General features: G+C 43.9%; 3 protein-coding genes across 4 annotated transcripts; all 3 read left to right on the top strand.

The window, feature by feature from the left end:
- Positions 1-3,314: 3,314 nt before the first annotated feature.
- Positions 3,315-9,922, top strand: LOC100843196. The gene is made up of 10 exons (XM_003576522.4): positions 3,315-4,663; positions 5,197-5,355; positions 5,460-5,813; positions 5,892-5,955; positions 6,992-7,209; positions 7,290-7,403; positions 7,508-7,613; positions 7,688-7,899; positions 8,460-8,563; positions 9,316-9,922. The coding sequence occupies exons 1-10, from the start codon at positions 3,410-3,412 to the stop codon at positions 9,461-9,463; spliced, it is 2,733 nt and encodes a 910-aa protein (XP_003576570.1). The 5' UTR covers positions 3,315-3,409; the 3' UTR covers positions 9,464-9,922.
- Positions 9,923-10,636: 714 nt separating this feature from the next.
- LOC100829435 (20 kDa chaperonin, chloroplastic) lies at positions 10,637-14,986 on the top strand. Of its 2 annotated transcripts, none has more exons than XM_003578127.4 (6): positions 10,637-10,801; positions 10,892-11,061; positions 12,270-12,449; positions 12,763-12,918; positions 13,599-13,676; positions 14,661-14,986. In XM_003578127.4, exons 2-6 carry the CDS (start codon positions 10,897-10,899, stop codon positions 14,829-14,831), a joined length of 750 nt encoding a protein of 249 aa, XP_003578175.1. In that variant the 5' UTR covers positions 10,637-10,801; positions 10,892-10,896; the 3' UTR covers positions 14,832-14,986. The 2 variants fall into 2 exon arrangements, with proteins under 2 accessions (XP_003578175.1, XP_010238209.1); XM_010239907.3 differs by having other exon boundaries at positions 10,643-10,797.
- A 799-nt stretch (positions 14,987-15,785) lies between these two features.
- LOC104585104 (serine/arginine repetitive matrix protein 1) lies at positions 15,786-17,188 on the top strand. The gene has a single exon (XM_014902221.2). It carries the CDS (start codon positions 15,914-15,916, stop codon positions 16,976-16,978), a length of 1,065 nt encoding a protein of 354 aa, XP_014757707.1. The 5' UTR covers positions 15,786-15,913; the 3' UTR covers positions 16,979-17,188.
- Positions 17,189-17,489: the final 301 nt, after the last annotated feature.

Genomic DNA, 17,489 nt, shown 5'->3' with positions numbered 1-17,489 from the left:
CGATGGTGCCGTAGAATCCAATAGTTTATTTCATTCTCCTCTTGGCTTCACAACCTCAAAGATAGACCATTTCTAACAACACACCATCCATTGCCTTGATAACATACACTTCTGTTTCATGTGTGGTGGCCTCCTGTCATATCAAATTCAAGATCAGCCAAGCATTTGAATTGATGTTGGATCACAATATCACACAATAAACTTATTGGTTTCACGACGATTCAAATCACTACCAAATATGCATGTGGGCTGATCATCAGTTGCTACGTCATCCTGTTATGAAGATGAATCAAATCCATTCAGTGAAGAGTGAAGACTGGACAAAAAAGAAAGAAAGAAAGGTTTCAGTCATTAAATAGTGCACCTCAGAGTGTTCTTTCTTTTTGGTTGATCTCCTAAGAAAGGCCCCGTATGCATTTTCCAACTTCTCCACAGGCTTTGCTTTCCTGATGGAACAAACAAACAACCCGAAGATAAAAAAGATAAAGTATACAACGTAGTGCATAAATTAGTCCTTAAAAGGTAAAGTAACAATGAGTCATTTACTTCCATGAATAATAATAGAGACAAGTCAAGAACTCTGTAGGTGTAAATGACGTATAAGATTATAAAATATGGTACAGTCGAACATAAGAATAGAAGAAATTTAGTATTGGTTATTTGCTAAGTGGAAACTATAACACCTCTATGAAATTTAAATCAAGCTAGCAAATTAGCAACTGGTGTATGAATCTTGTAGAGGAGAAAGATTGCAGGATCACAGAAAATAATTGGTAAAGAAGCCTGTAACTTGTTTTAGTTTAACTTTAATAACCCTCTTAAACTCCACATTTCTTATTAGTTTGCCCCCTCGCTCTGTATGAGAATTGAGTAGCGCAGAAAATTTGTATTCTTTTACCTATTCGTTTTTTAGTTGCATTCGAGGTTTTCCAGCATCCTGACGATGGATTCTCTGGAAAATTTACATTTTCTGGAAGCTCCTCTTTTATTGGCTTCAACTTGTCACGTGATCCAACCTCTGCAATGGCAAGGCGGATCTGTGAAGCTATCTCATGTGTCAGTCCTGTCTCCTCGCAGAACCTATTCCAATTCATCTCACAACCATCTCGAGCAGCATCAAGTATGTAGGAAATAACCGTTTGCTCTTTTATCGGCACTGCTCTGCGAAAATGCTAGAATACACTATGATGTCAATCTATGAACTTCCATTTACAGTCAGTGGTGAACTTGAACGAAAACCAACTTAGTGCAATTTTCTTGAATGAGCACCCTGATTTCTGCCACAGTTCCCATGAAGTAAACTTGGCATCACCCAAGTTCCTTGGAAGATTATTGTTTAGAGGTTTTGAAACAAACATCATATCCTCTACTCCTGATGAATCATCCATTGGAAGACTCAACTCATTTGATAATTGTGTGATATTTTGGATAAAAATGCCACTGTAATGCCTGACGAAGTGCTGGAAACAAAAGTTCAGATGTTATGTGAGTAGAAGATGGAAAACAGTGATAAATATTATCGCATTTCACTGGACACTGCAGAAAACCAGTGTTTTTGTTATGGCATGTCATTTGCTAAGTATCATTACTGAGTGATACATGGTTAACACCATCAATATTTGCCAGCCTAGCTCCAGTAGATGGCCTAATCTTTGCAAAGTGTCTTAGGGTCTGATCACCGCATATAGCATATCTGAAACAATGGGATTATAGATATCAAATTCAATAATTGTTCCCATAGCTAAATTGCCTACAGGATACAGCCCAAATATTGACATTGGCATTCAACATTTAACTCACGGAGCGGCACCAATATCATGAGCAAGTTTCATCCTGGCATTTAAGAGCATTTGGTAGTCTCAATTCGTCCTGAGAAATTTTTCATGTGACACAAGAAACAACATTACAAATAAACCTCGAATCAAGTGTAAAAAGAAACAAAACAACATGGTGTGGCTGAGAGATGCACAAGGCCGCAAGTCATTACATAGAGTGAAACAATCTACCAAATAATTTCAACCAGAAGTGCCAGTTCCTCATAAGAACCTCACCTAGCTATTCCAAGGTTATAAAACTCGTTGCTTTCTTTAACTTGTTCTTCGACTCCATTAGCGATGCATACCGAATGTAGAAAACAGCATGGCCGTCACCAATCTGGTTGGCCTCTAGGAACCTAAATATTACCTCGGCATCAGCAAAATTATATATCAATTCATCTCTTCGTCTCTTCAAAGATTATGCCAATTCGTCTCTTCGAAAATTCGATATTAGTAACTGCACTCATGGAACTTCCAAACAATTGTAAAATAAGTACGAGAAGTCGGCTCTAATCGTCCATTCTAACGATTCACATCCAAACAATACCTATGATTATCAGCGATTCAGCAAGACTAAACAATACCATGGTTTGCTTTGCAGCACAAATGAACTTTGCAGATTTTTCACACTTCATCACACTTGAGTTAACAAATCTAAACTTTGGTCAAATACTCAAAATGTACTACAGTACCTTGGTGGTGCGCGCAGCGACGATAGTGCCCTCGACTCCTCCTTGGTGGTGCGCGCGGCGCGCTTCTTGGCTGCCTCGGCCCGCTCCAGGCGTAGCTGCTCCTCCTCGCGGCGGCGCACGAGTTCAGCCTCCGTGACCTTGGGAGCCGGTGTGGCGACGCGGGCAGCCTTGCGGGCGTAGGTCGGTTCTCGTCCTGGCGGGCGGTGGCCTCGGCGCGCATCTTGGCCTCGTCCTCACACCCCCCGGCCTCGCGCCAGTATGAGGAGGAGGTGGATCGGGGCGGGCCATGTGCGAGGAGGAGGAGGCGGATCTAGGCGGGTGTGTGCGAGGAGGAGGAGGAGGCGGCGCTGGTAGAGAGAGATCGGGGCGGTGGCGGTGCGAGCAGAGGAGGATGTATCGGGCGTGGGTGGGAGGCAGGTCGGGCATCTTCTTGGTTTTTTTCTCGTTGGTTTTTTTTCCGTGCGTCCGTGGAAGGGAGAGGGACGACGTACGATGGACTAACGTAACTGGGAATTAAGGAATAGTAAAGATTCTCTCGGCAAGCTTCTTAGCGATGGTGTCTCAGGAAGTGCTGCAAGTCTTCTCTTTCTCCGACGCCGACCGCGGCCGTGATGTTCGACGAAGTTCATGTATCTTCTTAGTTTCCTATGTAATTTTCTCTATGATATGAATACAAGTTTGTTTACCTAAAACAAAAAGATACTGTCATTGAAGCCCAAGCGAAGACAGGCCAAGGAGCCCAAAGCCTAAAAACCAAAGGGCGCTTTTCATTTGCTTTTCAAAAAGCCTCGACTGAAAATTTCGCTTCCCACCACTCAATTCCTCTTCTCACCCTTCCCCTTCCACGAGCGGATTTTTTTCGAAGAGGAGAGAATACCCCAGGCCTCCTTCCACGAGCAGATGCCGGCGAATCCCGAGCCCTCGGCGAAGCCATGGCCGCTGGCGGCCTCCACCTGCCGCCGTAAGGCTACAACTCCGCGCTTCTTCGGCGCCGATGGCTGCGACGACGACGACGACGACTTCCAGAGCCCTCGCCCCCACGCCAGCCGCGCCCGCCCCATCGAGCCCTCCAATGGCGCCGCCTTGCGCCACCTCCGTAAGAAGCTAAGACTTCCACCGTCCAACTCCGTGAAGGAGAACTGTCTCGTCACCGGTGCCACGGCTCCTGCGAAGAAAGTTGCTGCAGTGGCGGCGGCGGCGGCTGCCGAAACCCTAGCGGTCTGTTCGAGTGTTGGTGCCAGCGTACCCAAGGACAAGGAAGCGGTGAGTGGAGAAATTTGCGGTCTGTCGAGGTACGGATCCGACTACTCCAATTTAGGCGCTATTGGGAAGAAAGGATTGAGTGGATACGACGGTTGCAAGACAAGTTCCAGTTGCTTCACCAATTCGACGGAATCGAGGATTTTGGAGTCAGATGCTACATGTGATTTGGGGAGTGGGAACTGTGAAGAGGCAGAAGAGCTCTCCAGGGCTTGTACCACGTTTCCTGGGGATGGGGTGGAGGTGGGAAGATCTGGTTCATGGCTCCATGGCTCTGCCTCTAATGAAGGGAATGTGGATGCAAAAGCTGAGTCTGCATCTCGATCCAAAACCAAAAGAAACGAGTGGAGTGCCTTTGGAGTTCATGATGACAATTACCAGTTACGTTCTAAAGAATCAGAGCTTTTAGTGGGGAATTCAAAATATGATTTTGGAGGTGCAGATTGTAAATTTCAAGAGCTTGGTTTAGGAATCTGTAGTTTGGTTGATGAAGAGAGGAAAGTTGTGGCAGAAGATGTTGCTACTTTCAAATCTGAGACTAGGGAAAAGAAATCAAGTTCAGCTGCAGATTGTAATGGGTGTCACTGCTCGGACTCGGTCGAACCAATGCTTCTGGAATCACGTAAAATCCATCATTTTGAAGCTGATGATTGTGATAATTCTGAGATTGGGACACAGCTTAATGAGCTCATAAACTTGTGCATGGAGGATCAGGTGGACGGTCACCCTGCTGGTAGGGCACCTTGTGTTGAAGGGAACAAAATGGATTCAGGGGTTTTTGAGCCAGTTTATAAAGTGCAGTGCCCATTATGTAGATCAGATATTTCTGATCTGAGTGTGGAGCTCCAGTTAGCACATACTAACAATTGCCTTGATGAAGGTGAACCTGCTAAGGTGATGCTTCAGTATCATATTACAAATTATAAAATTGCTGTGCTAGTATAACGTTTGTATTAACCATTCATGATAAATTGGTGGGCTTATTACAAAGCTGAAAGGTAGTCTTATGTGAACCTCAGGTACTGTTGTGCTTGATTTTCTTGACCACTCTTAATCCTCAGTTTGAGGGTCTTATGAAGCTTTTTCATTCACTGTGTATTAATTAGTCATATGAACTCTTGCTGTGTATCATTATCTTCCTAGTTGAGATGATAGATGAACATATATTGCCAATAATTTTCTGTAGATTGTGGGGCTGTAGCAATATGGGGGTTTCTATTTCTGTGTCATGTTAACCTGAGCGCACAAGAACTCAAGTGAGGGGAGGAGACTTTCGATTTGATATCTTCTGGTTAACGAGTACTTTAATCATCGATGAAGTTAGTGGATATAAAGAAATTTGGAAGTTCTTATGGCATTTTCCAGTAGTTTTTATTTACCGTCTCTCACAAACGTTAAATAAGATGTTCGAATTACCTCTTTTACAGGAATCTAAATCCAATCATGAAAGAGGACCTTGTGCTGGAGAAAACATTGAAAACAAATGTGTCCTAGAATGGTTAAGAAACCTTGGGCTATCCAAATATGAGGAATGTTTTATCAAAGAAGAAGTTGACTGGGAGACCTTGCAGTGGCTCACAGAAGAGGTACATATTCTGTAGTCACTGCTCTTGCAAAATGGAGGGCTATTGAATTTGACAGTCCTAGTTATAGCGAAAGAACTAACATCTTGCTGCCTATGAATTTGCAGGATCTTCTAGGTATGGGCATCAATTCCCTTGGACCCAGAAAGAAAATTGTCCATGCGTTGGGTGAATTAAGGAAGAAAAATGACCGTGCGAATGATACGGAACCGGAGGTGTTATTTTCTGAAAATAATAACAGGACTAAACTTCCAATGAATGGGAATAAATTAATTACAGAGTACTTTCAGTGTTTCTCATCTGATCAGAAACAAAGAGACCGGAAAGTCCAGAAACCTTCTAATTTGAATAGCCAAAAAAAATCTAGTGCCAAAGTGGCCACTAGCAGAAGTCTTATTCGTAAAGGAAAGGTTAAGGATACACCTATTTGGTGTTGCATCCCAGGAACACCTTTTCGAGTGGTATGACATTTCCGTACACAAGTAAACTGGAGCATTTGTCTTATGTCATTGGTTGTGTAACTAAATATGTTGCTGCAGGATTCATTTCGCTACTTAAGAGGAGATTGCTCCCACTGGTTTTTGACACATTTCCATCTAGACCGTAAGTTAAAGTTCTTTTTTCCCAAATGGTGTCATTGCCAACTGGTTAAGTAATTTACGGTTCTTTGTTGCCTAATGGTGTCAGTGCCAACTGCTAAAGTAATTATCACAAAATGATTGCTTACCTTCCTGAATACATGTCTGTGCATTCTCTGAATGAAGATTCCTCCATCAATGATTTTGTTATTTTTGTTCTGTAGCGATCTCGTGGTTTTGGCCTAAGTTATCCAGAAAGAGATGCCAGCAAACCTTAATCAGTATAAGAGATTTCCTGCTGAGCACTCCATTTTATTGAATCCAATACCTAACCCCTATGGCTTCATAAACATTGCGATGCTGCTCTTTAGCAATCTGAGTGTATTTCTCACGAAATAGGGGCAGGGCACTACTCATCCTTCATGCTAATCTTTTGGTTTGTGAGCCACTGGATTTGTATGGAATGTGGCGGGAGCATTATCTTTCTTTTTTTATACTGTTCTGTATGTTTCAAACTGCTCTTGGAGCTACAGCACTGGCAGCAGAGTATTTTTGTCCTTTTGGACTTACCTACACAGAATATACTGGTGCATACTTTGTAAGAATTAGCAATTTAACAGCATGTGTGCCTTTTTGTTTCTCAAACATGTGCCGAAGTGTGTGTCATTCTGTATTAGAAGGGGAACACCCAAGTGATGCCGGTGTTACAGCTCAAAACCAGGACGAAAAACCAAAGAGAAGAAGAAACAACATACAGAATGTATGCTTAGCTTACTAGATCAATTTGTACTTACAAATTGGAACATACAAAAGGGAATATCCAACAACCTTTTGTGGACTAAAGCGGTACGGGTGTGTAGACAGTTTTATGTTTAATCAAATAACTATTTTATTTGTCTCACTTTCTGTTGAATTCTTATGTTTAATGTTTGTCTAGACTACTAACTTGCCACCAGAATTAGTCTAATTGTATATTTCGGTCAAATAAGTGCTTCTAACGTCAAGGATGCACGTCCGCTTGATGTTTTGCTGCCTAAGCCTGATCCCTTTGTTTTCAACAGACTATCAAGGCTTGACTAGGAGCTTTTGTCATGGGAAGATATTCTGTTCCTCAATAACAGCAAAGCTTGTACACCATAAGATTGGTGTCCCATGGGATAGATTTCATGTATTGCCACTGAACAAAAGGATAACTGTCTCAGGAGTTAACTTGACATGTTTTGATGCCAACCATTGCCCTGGAGCAATCATTATCCTTTTTGAGCCCCCCAGTGGTAGAGTAAGTGTTGTTCTTAGTTGGTTCTCTCGTCTGTTTGGCATAACTAGTCAATATCTTACTTTCTTTTACTTGGATTTTAGGCAATTTTACACACTGGAGATTTCCGGTTTTCTTCTGAGATGGCCAACAATCCTGTTTTGCAGTCTTCTCACATCCACACTCTAATACTTGACACAACCTACTGTAGTCCGCGAGTATGTAATTTTCCTGAACAAAAGTTTTACCAAAGTTCAGAGTTGAGTTTTTACATGACCAATCTGCCATGTATCCTTTTCACAAACTAAAAACCATTTTGCAGTATGACTTCCCGAGTCAGGAGACTGTAATACAGTTTGTCATCGAGGCTATACAAGCAGAAGCTTTCAATAAAAAAACACTTTTTTTGATTGGCAGCTATACAATCGGTACAGTTTCATATTTGCTCTCTTTAATATTCAACTATCCATGTATCTATGTCTTATAGTGCCACTGGTTGCAGGAAAAGAAAGACTGTTTACGGAGGTTGGCCGTTTGCTTCAGAAGAAAATATATGTTGGAGCTGCAAAGCTGCAAATATTAAAGCACTTGGAGCTTCCTCAGGAAATCATGCCCTGGTTGACGGCCAATGAAGCGGAAAGTCAAATCCATGTTGTCCCCATGTGGACTCTCGCAAGCTTCAAACGGTTGAAACATTTATCAAGCCAATATGCTGTAAGGCCTAATATTCGTATATCATTTCAGAGCTACTCTCACTCATGAGTATTAGACATGTCTTGTTTAGTCAATATGAGGTCAGCCGCCAGCCTTTGCCAGCATACTGGCTGGCATATTGGCTGCATTTATTATGTTGGCTGCAGTCCCATTACATTTTACATGTTCCTATAACCATAACCAGCTAGTACACAAGTTGTAAACCTGATGTTTGATTGTTACCAAGGTAACAACCACAAGTTTGATCACTAGTTCGGTACTCATTTATGCTTACAGTAGGAGATGGCCATTCACTCCTTCAGATAGAAACATACTAAAATGGTAAGCTCGAATATGAATATATAGTCTGTAAAATACCAGGATTCATAAAAGACATCCATGTTTCTTTTTTCATGCTTAGCTTTTCTGTTGGATGAAGTGGCTAGGGCTTGAACTTAATCATTTCATAATTCATACTGCAAGGTTGCTATCCACTAGGAAATCAGAATCTCAGTGCAATTTTATTTCCATGTTCCTTAGTGTCATCTATTCTGGTTTTCTGATAGCTACTTTGTTCTTAGGACCGGTTTGACCTCATTGTGGCATTTTGTCCGACTGGTTGGTCATTTGGTAAAGGGAAGAAAAAGACACCAGGTAGAAGGTGGCAACAAGGAACAATTATCAGGTACTGTCCTGAAAGTTCTGAATATTTGCTGTTTTTTATATCTGCAGTTCGGCAGTGACTCCAACATGCAACTTTCATGGTTGCCTTTTATACGAATATGCCAGTATATTTAATGTTAATCACACCATGGAAGCATTTGTCATGACAGGTTATCTAATGCTCCATTTTCACATAAGCAATGAAGCAAATTTTTATTTGTTAGTAGAGAAAGCTATAGAAGTTTGACTGCATGTGTTTTAAATCTCATAATCTCATATATTTCTGAACATAGGGAGTACAATGCCAGTGTAATTTGCGCTGTAGGAAACAGTAAATAAAGTACTCTCTCCGTCCCATATTAAGTGACTCAAAATTGCCCAAATATGTATGTATCTATACCCCAAAATGTCTAGATACATGTGATATTTCGACACTTAATATGGGACGGAGGGAGTATTTCATTCTTTATTCACGCTTTTCTCCAAAGAGGAGTGTGGTATTGTAGTTTTTACCGTTCTTATGCGTTTAAGCCCATTACGCCCCTTACATTTGTCCAAAAGAAAGGAAACAGTTCTAAGAGCTGGGTCCACGTTCTTTTTTGGCAAAACTAAATGCAGTGCTGTTTACAGGGTTAATAAAACTGGAAATGTTTTTGTTCGTTCAATGTTTCAGAAGCTATCTTGACAAAAGAAATCTCTTATAAGCTGAGTAATGCGTTTATTGATTGACCCTAAAGTTCTATTTTTTGACTTGCTGTTTCTTTCCCTCTACAGATACGAAGTACCATACAGTGAACACAGTAGCTTCACAGAACTCCGAGAATTTGTCCGGTTCATATCACCAGAGCATATAATTCCCAGTGTAAACAACGATGGCCCTGAGAGTGCAGATGCTATGCTGGCCCAGTTGTTAAATGATTAGTGAAATTTATCACTCCATTGACAACCTGATCACTATGCTAACCACTGTTATAAGAACACTTAGCCGGAGGACTACATTAATGAAGGCTAAACACTGTTCCCTATGTTGATGCACCACAAATTCTGACGATGCAGCATCCGTGACGTACTCTGTTACTCCCTCTAATCCATAAAAAGTGTTGCCCACTTAGTACTAACTTAGTACAAAATGGGTGACACTTTTTGTTGATCGGAGGGAGTAGCAGATAAGTTTAAATGCTTGATGGTAAAATCTCAGCTAAGCTATCGCCACAGGAGAAACTGTGTGCCGAGTACATTATGTTGTAGAGTTCATGAGTAAAAATGTAAATTGCAGACTGCGTTGTGTGAGACAGTAGGAATTCCAACTACAAATATTATTTAGAATTCCAACCCATTTGTACATCAATCAGTTTTGGATGTCCAGGATGTTCGCATGCAACTTGCAAGTGTCCTCACAGGAGAAGAAAACAAAATTGAGCAGGTCATGAACTCGCGTAGCATGGAAAGCGTTCCAAACGCTGATGTGACATTTTGCTTTCTCCAGCAGTAGCTATGTTGAGCAATTGATTGCTTGTCATTGTAGCTCAACTTTGAATCATCTGCAAGTTCTCTTTTCGTAAATTCTTCTAACTTGGATTTTCTACAATGGCCTTTTCTGTATCTTGCACCAGAAATTGGGCCACCAGTTTAATCTGTGGTTTGATTTTGTTTAACTTCTCATAAACACAATGCTGAAAATTACTGGTTTCCCATGGAAGGTTTTAGGGGTTGTCTGAAAGAGTACCTAAATATCAAAACTTTACCAAAAGTATTCTTCTGTGGCTCTTATGGTTTTGGGGGACGGGCTTCTGTATTTATAATTAAAAAACTATTCAGAGAAATATGTCGATGAATTGTATTGCCAGTTGGCAATCCTTCTCTTTTATTTTTTTTCAAGATTACAAGGGCACACACTCACACGTACCTCCCTTGTGAAGATTCCATTTCATGCTTCAAGCTGCAATTCATCGGTATTTTTTCTTCGTAATAAACGGGCCAGGGCCCCGTGAGGATCCATTCGCAGGCCAAAGCTGGGCCGGATCAAAGCATCAATTTGAGCTTTTAATCTTGGCAACCCCCATCCTCTAGATTCTAGAACAATCCGGCGGCCTATTTTCTCTTTCTCTTTCTCTGCCCTCCCAAAGTCCCAAACGCGACAATCCTAATTCTTATCCCAAGCTTAACCCTCTCCTCCTCCTCCTCCTCCTCCTCCTCCTCTCCGAACCCTCACTGCATCACTCTCTCTTGCGAGCTCGCGGTTACCGGAATCTTAAGGCAGGTATGCACCTCTTTATCCTTCGGAAGCTAAGGTCGTTGGATTCTTCATTGTCCACGGTGTGATTTCGTAAGTTGTTCGCGGTTTCGGCAGGAGCCATGGCGTCAGTGCATCTGTGCGGGCCGCAAGTAGCGTTGGCGCCGGTGGCGAAGCCAGCCTCGGTGGATGGTCTCCGTATCCCGCAATTGTCCTCGCACGCTGTGTCGAGGAGCCGGAAGTTCCGTGGCCTCGTCGTGAGGGCCGCCACGGTTGTGTCACCCAAGGTACAGTGGTTGGGCCACAAATTACTTGCTACGGAGTAGTAGTACTGTCTAATGCTGCAAGCTACTCTTTTGTAGTTAGATTTTTTATTAGCACGAGCACACGCTAGGAGAATTACCAAGTTAGATAGGAGGTAGGAGAGGAAGTGCAGTAAACCAAACATTTGGTAAACGAAAGTGAGAAATGCCCTGACCGAAGCTTAGAATTGTCAACGTCTCAACGGTGGTTTGGGGTACTGCAAGTTGGAAATCCTATTCTGAGAGAGCAAATGTTGGTCACTCGTTAAGAATGCGCTGGTTTATGCAAAACCTTATGTAGTCTTGTTGGAAAGCATTGAGGCACTACATAACTTGTTTTAGAACACAACTTGTAGTACATAAATGAGAAACAGAATACTCCCTCCGTCCAACAAAGGATGTCTCAACTTTGACTAAATTTGAATGCATCTATACACTAAGTCACATCTAGATACATCCAAATTTTGACAAACTTGAGATATCTTTTGTTGGCCGGAGGGAGTAGGTTATTCTGCCATATGTTCTTATTCTGTTGTATGGATGCACACTTTTCCCCTTTCCCAATTTGAGAAATATGAAGACCCTTACCATCTATAGCATGAAACCTGAGACGCTCCAGCAATTATGATGCAAATCCTACAATAGGATTACTGCCTGATCTTAGCAAGTTCCAAACGGTACTTTCTGAACTCAAAAAATTGATGTGATCCTCAAATCAGCTGGTTTTCCAATTTTGGGGTACGACCAAGTTTTGTGGTATTAGTTGCACACTTGCACTTCAACTCTACTTAGAGCGAGGTGCTTTTGCCTAAAGGGAAAAGGCAAACTCGGTGTGACACTTTGCCAAGCCTAAGGGAATCTGGCCGCATTTTGTGCCATTGACATGTGGCACCCAGTTTGCAGGGAAGGGATCTTTCCACAAGGGCAGCTGACCCAAAGTTACCAAATAGGTGCTTCACTTGAAGACCCCTGCCTAACATCTGGTGTGGATGGTTGTGCACTGATCAAATGTGTTCATTTGCACAGCTATAGCTGCCTAATTTACATGCCCCATTACCCAATTATTTTGTAGTTGTGCAGGCAGGGCATGTCTGTTGCTCACTACAATATCACTGTGATACAGTTTAAAGTATAAGTGCAATTTCTGGCTTTTCACCTAAGCACTAGTGTTTAATGACTTGTGAATTTTGCAGTATACTTCCGTCAAACCATTGGGAGATAGGGTACTCGTGAAGACCAAGATCTCTGAGGAAAAGACTCCAGGAGGGATATTACTTCCAACATCAGTTAAGCCAAAACCACAAGGAGGGGAAGTTGTTGCAGTTGGAGAGGGGAGAAGCATAGGCAGCAACACCGTAGAAATCAGTGTTCCGGTATGTACTCTTTTCGGTCGACTAAGATTATCTTCTTTTCATGATAGAAGTATGACCTATACCTGTTTAGCTGAGCACGTTAACAAAACAACACAGAAGATAAATCATCTAAATGTCTTGTTATTGGAGTGCCATCCATGGGTAGAGAAGTAAGAAAACGTTAGCTGCATGTATTTAATCTTCTCCTCACATCATTGTTTTTGAACATAATTATTTCCAATTCCCATGGCCTGATTACAGCCATATGTTTGTATTATTTCCTATCTAATTGTTTTTTTACATTTATAAGTAATAATATATTTCCTGGTTGCAGGTTGGCGTCCAAGTTGTGTACTCTAAATATGCTGGCACAGAGTTGGAATTCAACGATTCTAACCATCTCATTTTGAAAGAAGATGACATCATTGGTATTCTTGACACTGATGATGTGAAAGATCTGAAGCCACTGAGTGATCGTATTCTCATTAAGGTAGAAGAAAAGAATGGCGGCCTTACTGAGCAGTTACTATATTTCTATTTTGAATGAGATGTTTATTCAAATCCTGTCTCATTCACTATGGCGACTGCACACTAAATTTTCAAATGCACATTCATGGCTCCTGTATCAGGTTTCAACAGACCAAAAAGAATAGATGATAGTTTTACTCGATTAACAATAGGGTAAAAGAATCATTAATGAACGGAGCAATAAGTGCTGTTTCAATCTAAAAATGTAGAGAAAGAAAAAAGTTCTTTGTGTTTTTGCCCGCTCTGTTTTATTCGTGTGCATTGTCAACTTTCTTTAAGTTTGCTTAAACAACTCTTTCATTTTGTGCTGTCCATGATTTCTTCTCCAAAGCCTGACTGCCTGAGTTTAAATCTACTACCTTTCTGTTTTGTGTGGCACTTGTCTGACATTATCACCATGTGCATATCTTGTATGCACAAATGCACATACTTTTATTGTCACATCTATTAGTCATGGTTGTTTCCTTAAAGCATTCAACTTAGACAATGGTTGAGCTAGATTTTCTGTAGCAAAGGAGAAAACTGCTTTTCAGGCGCACATGCGCAAGCATCTGTGTCCTTTCTTGTTTGGGTATGAACTTCTACATTAGCATCATCAATACAGTTTTACTTAAAGAAGTTGTACATTCCTCTTTGCATCAGGTTGCAGAGGCTGAAGAGGAAACTTCTGGTGGTTTGCTATTGACGCAGGCGACCAAAGAGAAACCTTCTGTTGGAACAGTGAGCAATTTTCTTTTTGTTATGCAGTATTTGCCACAATTTATCAGAATGATCTGTTATTATCAACGCTTATAATTCTGAACTATGAACACAACATCTGCTGAATAGTTGCGTCACTTTACATAATCATTTTTCTCTGTCGCCATGTTTTAACGTCTTGTTTGGAGCATGAGTGGTGTCATTAGCATGTTTTATTGGTAATTCTCAAGGTCTAGGGTGAGGTGTACTTAATTTTAGAAGTTTGGTTGCTCTTAAGTTATAAGGAAAGGAGGGACACCAGATCTGTGTTGAAAAAGTGCAGTTTATAGTATTGTCTTCATTCTGAGTGTAATATTTGGTTATTGAGCAAGACTTGCCCTGCTGCTTTTGTGGCTTGCCAGTTGCCACAATTGCGTCTGCGTCAACCAGTACCATCATAGTTACTACAGCACTAGTTGTCAACTTAAAACAACTTCAAAGTGCAGCATTTCAGTGTGGAGATCCTAGCTGTCTAACAGGAACAAAATAGTGAAACCCTGGTTTGACTGGTTGACTAAAGGTGGAGATAGACTAGATATTAAACTGTAGAATCTTAAGATTATTCTGGCTATTCTATGAAACATGAGCAATCAGGTAGTACACCCACTTACATGACTATGACTCTTTGAGCAGCCCTCCTGGATATTGTAAGCATGCTGATATCTTCTTTACTCTTATAAAGATCTGAGTTGGTGGTTTTATTCATTCTCTATGTAGTAGACATATGTACCACGATCTTTAATTTGATTATCTGATTTGGTTGATGTATATTTTGAGATAAAGTTTTTATTTGCACAAAGTTAGGCACTACAATGTACAAGGCACAAGCGTTATGCAATGAAAAAACTTCACAATATGGCTTCAATCTTGGCGCTTTGACCTTTTGTAGCATCAAGGACTACCTTTACTTCTGTGGCTAATTTTTTTTGACCTGCTTCTGTGGCTAATTAATATGTTCCGAAACAGGTCATAGCTGTTGGCCCAGGGCCCTTGGGCGAGGATGGCAGCAGGACACCCCTATCGATCACTCCTGGAAGCAGCGTGTTGTACTCCAAGTACGCAGGAAGTGAGTTCAAGGGTGCTGACGGCGAGTACATCGTTCTTAGGGTATCTGACGTGATAGCTGTTATCTCCTAAGCATACCCTGCTCATTTGAAATAGGAATTTTGATAATTAGTCCAAAACTTTGTTTTGTTACTGTCGCTTGGAATTGGTGAACTTCTTGAATATCTTCTCATTCCACGGTGTTATGATGGAAAGAAACGCTGTCTGGATTGCTTCGATTTCAGACATGATTGTGCTGTGCTACTTGGTTGGTACTAGGTGTTAGCCAGCGTTCCTGGACGAATATTGACCAATTGCAAACAACCTAACAGTAACAAAATAGCCAAAAAAACGTTACAGAGTTGCAGTCAATAAGCGTGCACACGTTGGGTTGGTGAATGATTGTACTGGATAATATTTGTCTGCTGCAGACAGTTGGTGTACTTGTAGTTATATAGAGATTTGTCTCGAGCAGAAACTGGTCATATAAAAAGCTATCTGTGCATCGTTACCTAACCAGATCCCTCTTGCCGGCTAGGAGATGACGATTTGATGAAATCGTCGATGCAGCAGCATGTGAAAGACAAAGTCCAACGACGGTACTGAACCTGACGGCGAAAGTAATAGGAATGGAAATTTCTGCAGTCAATTCCGACGACCAAGCTTTTCAAAATCCCGAGTCAATTCTGTCATCTCGCGAGACAGTTTCACATAGCACCCGCGCGGCACGGTCTATTGGCCTCGTACTCAACGGGCCGGCTAGCTGCCATCTTCATTTTTTTCACACCAAAGCAAACCAAGAACAATCTGACAGGGCCCTAAACAGCATAATTCTGTGACGACGTCTCTCACACTATCTGCAGTTTTCTCGAGATGCCAGAAATTGGCTAGGTCGATGTTGCCGCCTTCTCACGTCCGCCACCCGGTCAAGCAAGCAGCCCCTCCTCTTCGATCAGCCGCGCGCGACCGGATCAAACACACGCAAACAAACCCGTCCAAAGCCCTCGTGCCGCTTTCCGCTAACTAAACAGGGAACGAGACACCCGCGACGTCCGATCAACACGGGACGCTCACGCGCGCACCTCCAGCCTTAATCACGGCGCGGCAAAGCCAAAGGCCAAAGCCCGCGCGTCGTATATACACGACCCGACCTGCCCCGGAGTCTACGGGACGAGATGGCGAGCCAGGACGCGCTGTGGGCGAAGCTGTGGGAGCTGGAGCTGCAGCTCGCGGCGTACAAGCTCCTTCATGCCCCGCCCGCGCGGTGGGAAGGGGAAGAGGAGGGGGTGCCCGCGGGGGGCGTGGTTTGCTGCCGCGGCAGGCAGTACGACGCCTACATGCGCCGGCGCGACGCCAGGCGCGCGTCCGTCGCTGCGGCGGAGGGGGGCAAGCGGCAGCCCAAGCTGAGCAGCAGCAGCAGCAGCAAGCCGAGCCCTCTTACTGTCAAGTGCGGCTCTCGGGACACGCAGCAGCAGGCGAGGAGGGCGCCGGCTGCGTCCGCGTCCATTCCGGCAACCCCGAGAAAGGAGCCCCGACCGCTGCTGCCCAGGAGCAGGACGCTGAGCAGCAGCGGCGCCGCGGCTGCTCCTCCCACGCCCATGGCGAGGTCGTCGCAGCCGCACCACCACCAGAGGCGGAACAGCGTCGGCGGCGAAGTCTTGGGCGACACGCCGAGGCCGTTCCTCAGGCGTGGCAGCGGCACGGGCGGGGCGGCGGCGGCGATGCGGTCGCCGAGCGACGCGACCAGCAGCAGCCCGAGCCCAAGGCGACCGCGGCCGCGAGACCATTTCGTCGAGCAGGTGGCAGGCGCAGCACCGGCTGGGCGCCACCTCCGGTCCGTGTCGGAGCTGCCGTTCCACTACGCGACGCGGGCGGCGACGGAGCTCCCGAGGGCGGTGGTGGAGACGCCGCCTCCGGGTCCGGCTCATGCGCGGGCGAGGAAGCGGTGGGGCGACGTGGAGAGCCCGCCGCCGTCGGCGATGTTCTCGGCCGCGGCCTCCAACCCGCACATGGACTTGGCCAAGGGGCTGAGGAAGCTGCTGAGCTACGTCAGGAAGAGCAAGAGCAGCGCCGAGACTCCTCGCCCCGGCGTCGGCGTTGGCGGCGGCGGCGGCGGGAAGCCCGTGATGAAGGGGTGGGCAGCGGCGACAGCTTGCTCCGTTCTTGATGGCCCGCTGGACCGTGCGAGCCTGGAGGGGCACCGGTTCCCCATGACACGGGCAGTCGGCACCTCCGGATGAGGACCGCGTGGCGTGTGCGCCCAAGGAAAAACCGTGACCCGGATGACTGCACGAGGACCGCGTGGCGTGTGCGCCCAAAGGAAAACCGTGACCCGGATGAGGCAGCATTTGTTGTAGTTCTGTATCGTGGCATTGTGATAAAAAAAATACGTCCTTCATCTGTCCCAATTAAGCGTCGAAATATTACACGTACCTAGACGTATTTTAGTATATTCATACGTTCATATTTAGACAAATTTAAATCATTTAGTATGATTAATATGTGACACTTAATATGATTAATATGGGACTCAGGGTGGGCGTTCGGTCTAACCGAACCGATCCGCTTGGTTCTTTGGGTTTTCAAAAAATTCGGTTCTCAGAAAATGATGACCGATCGGTTCTTCTAAAATCTTCTAACCGAAAATTCGGTGCACCGAAATAATTCGGTTCGGTTTATCCAAAGAAACCGAAGCTCTCTTACCTGTCTGCTGTCTGCCTGAGCCTACTGCCGAGTGCCGAGAGATGAAGG

Source organism: Brachypodium distachyon, chromosome 4 (assembly GCF_000005505.3).
Source record: "Brachypodium distachyon strain Bd21 chromosome 4, Brachypodium_distachyon_v3.0, whole genome shotgun sequence".
Lineage (NCBI taxonomy): Eukaryota > Viridiplantae > Streptophyta > Magnoliopsida > Poales > Poaceae > Brachypodium > Brachypodium distachyon.
The sequence above is the reverse complement of the archived record's forward strand: the minus strand, read 5'-3'. Positions and strand labels throughout refer to the sequence as shown.

What these genes read in the sequence shown, in the direction of transcription:
- LOC100843196 (XM_003576522.4), top strand. Translation starts at nt 3,410, where the DNA reads ATGCCGGCGAATCCCGAGCCCTCGGCGAAGCCATGGCCGCTGGCGGCC. An exon ending in CAGGAACACCTTTTCGAGTG is followed by an intron (nt 5,814 to 5,891) that starts GTATGACATTTC and finishes ATGTTGCTGCAG; the next exon opens with GATTCATTTCGCTACTTAAG. An exon ending in GATTGGCAGCTATACAATCG is followed by an intron (nt 7,614 to 7,687) that starts GTACAGTTTCAT and finishes CACTGGTTGCAG; the next exon opens with GAAAAGAAAGACTGTTTACG.
- LOC104585104 (XM_014902221.2), top strand. Translation starts at nt 15,914, where the DNA reads ATGGCGAGCCAGGACGCGCTGTGGGCGAAGCTGTGGGAGCTGGAGCTG.
- LOC100829435 (XM_003578127.4), top strand. Translation starts at nt 10,897, where the DNA reads ATGGCGTCAGTGCATCTGTGCGGGCCGCAAGTAGCGTTGGCGCCGGTG. An exon ending in CCACGGTTGTGTCACCCAAG is followed by an intron (nt 11,062 to 12,269) that starts GTACAGTGGTTG and finishes TGAATTTTGCAG; the next exon opens with TATACTTCCGTCAAACCATT. An exon ending in CCGTAGAAATCAGTGTTCCG is followed by an intron (nt 12,450 to 12,762) that starts GTATGTACTCTT and finishes TCCTGGTTGCAG; the next exon opens with GTTGGCGTCCAAGTTGTGTA.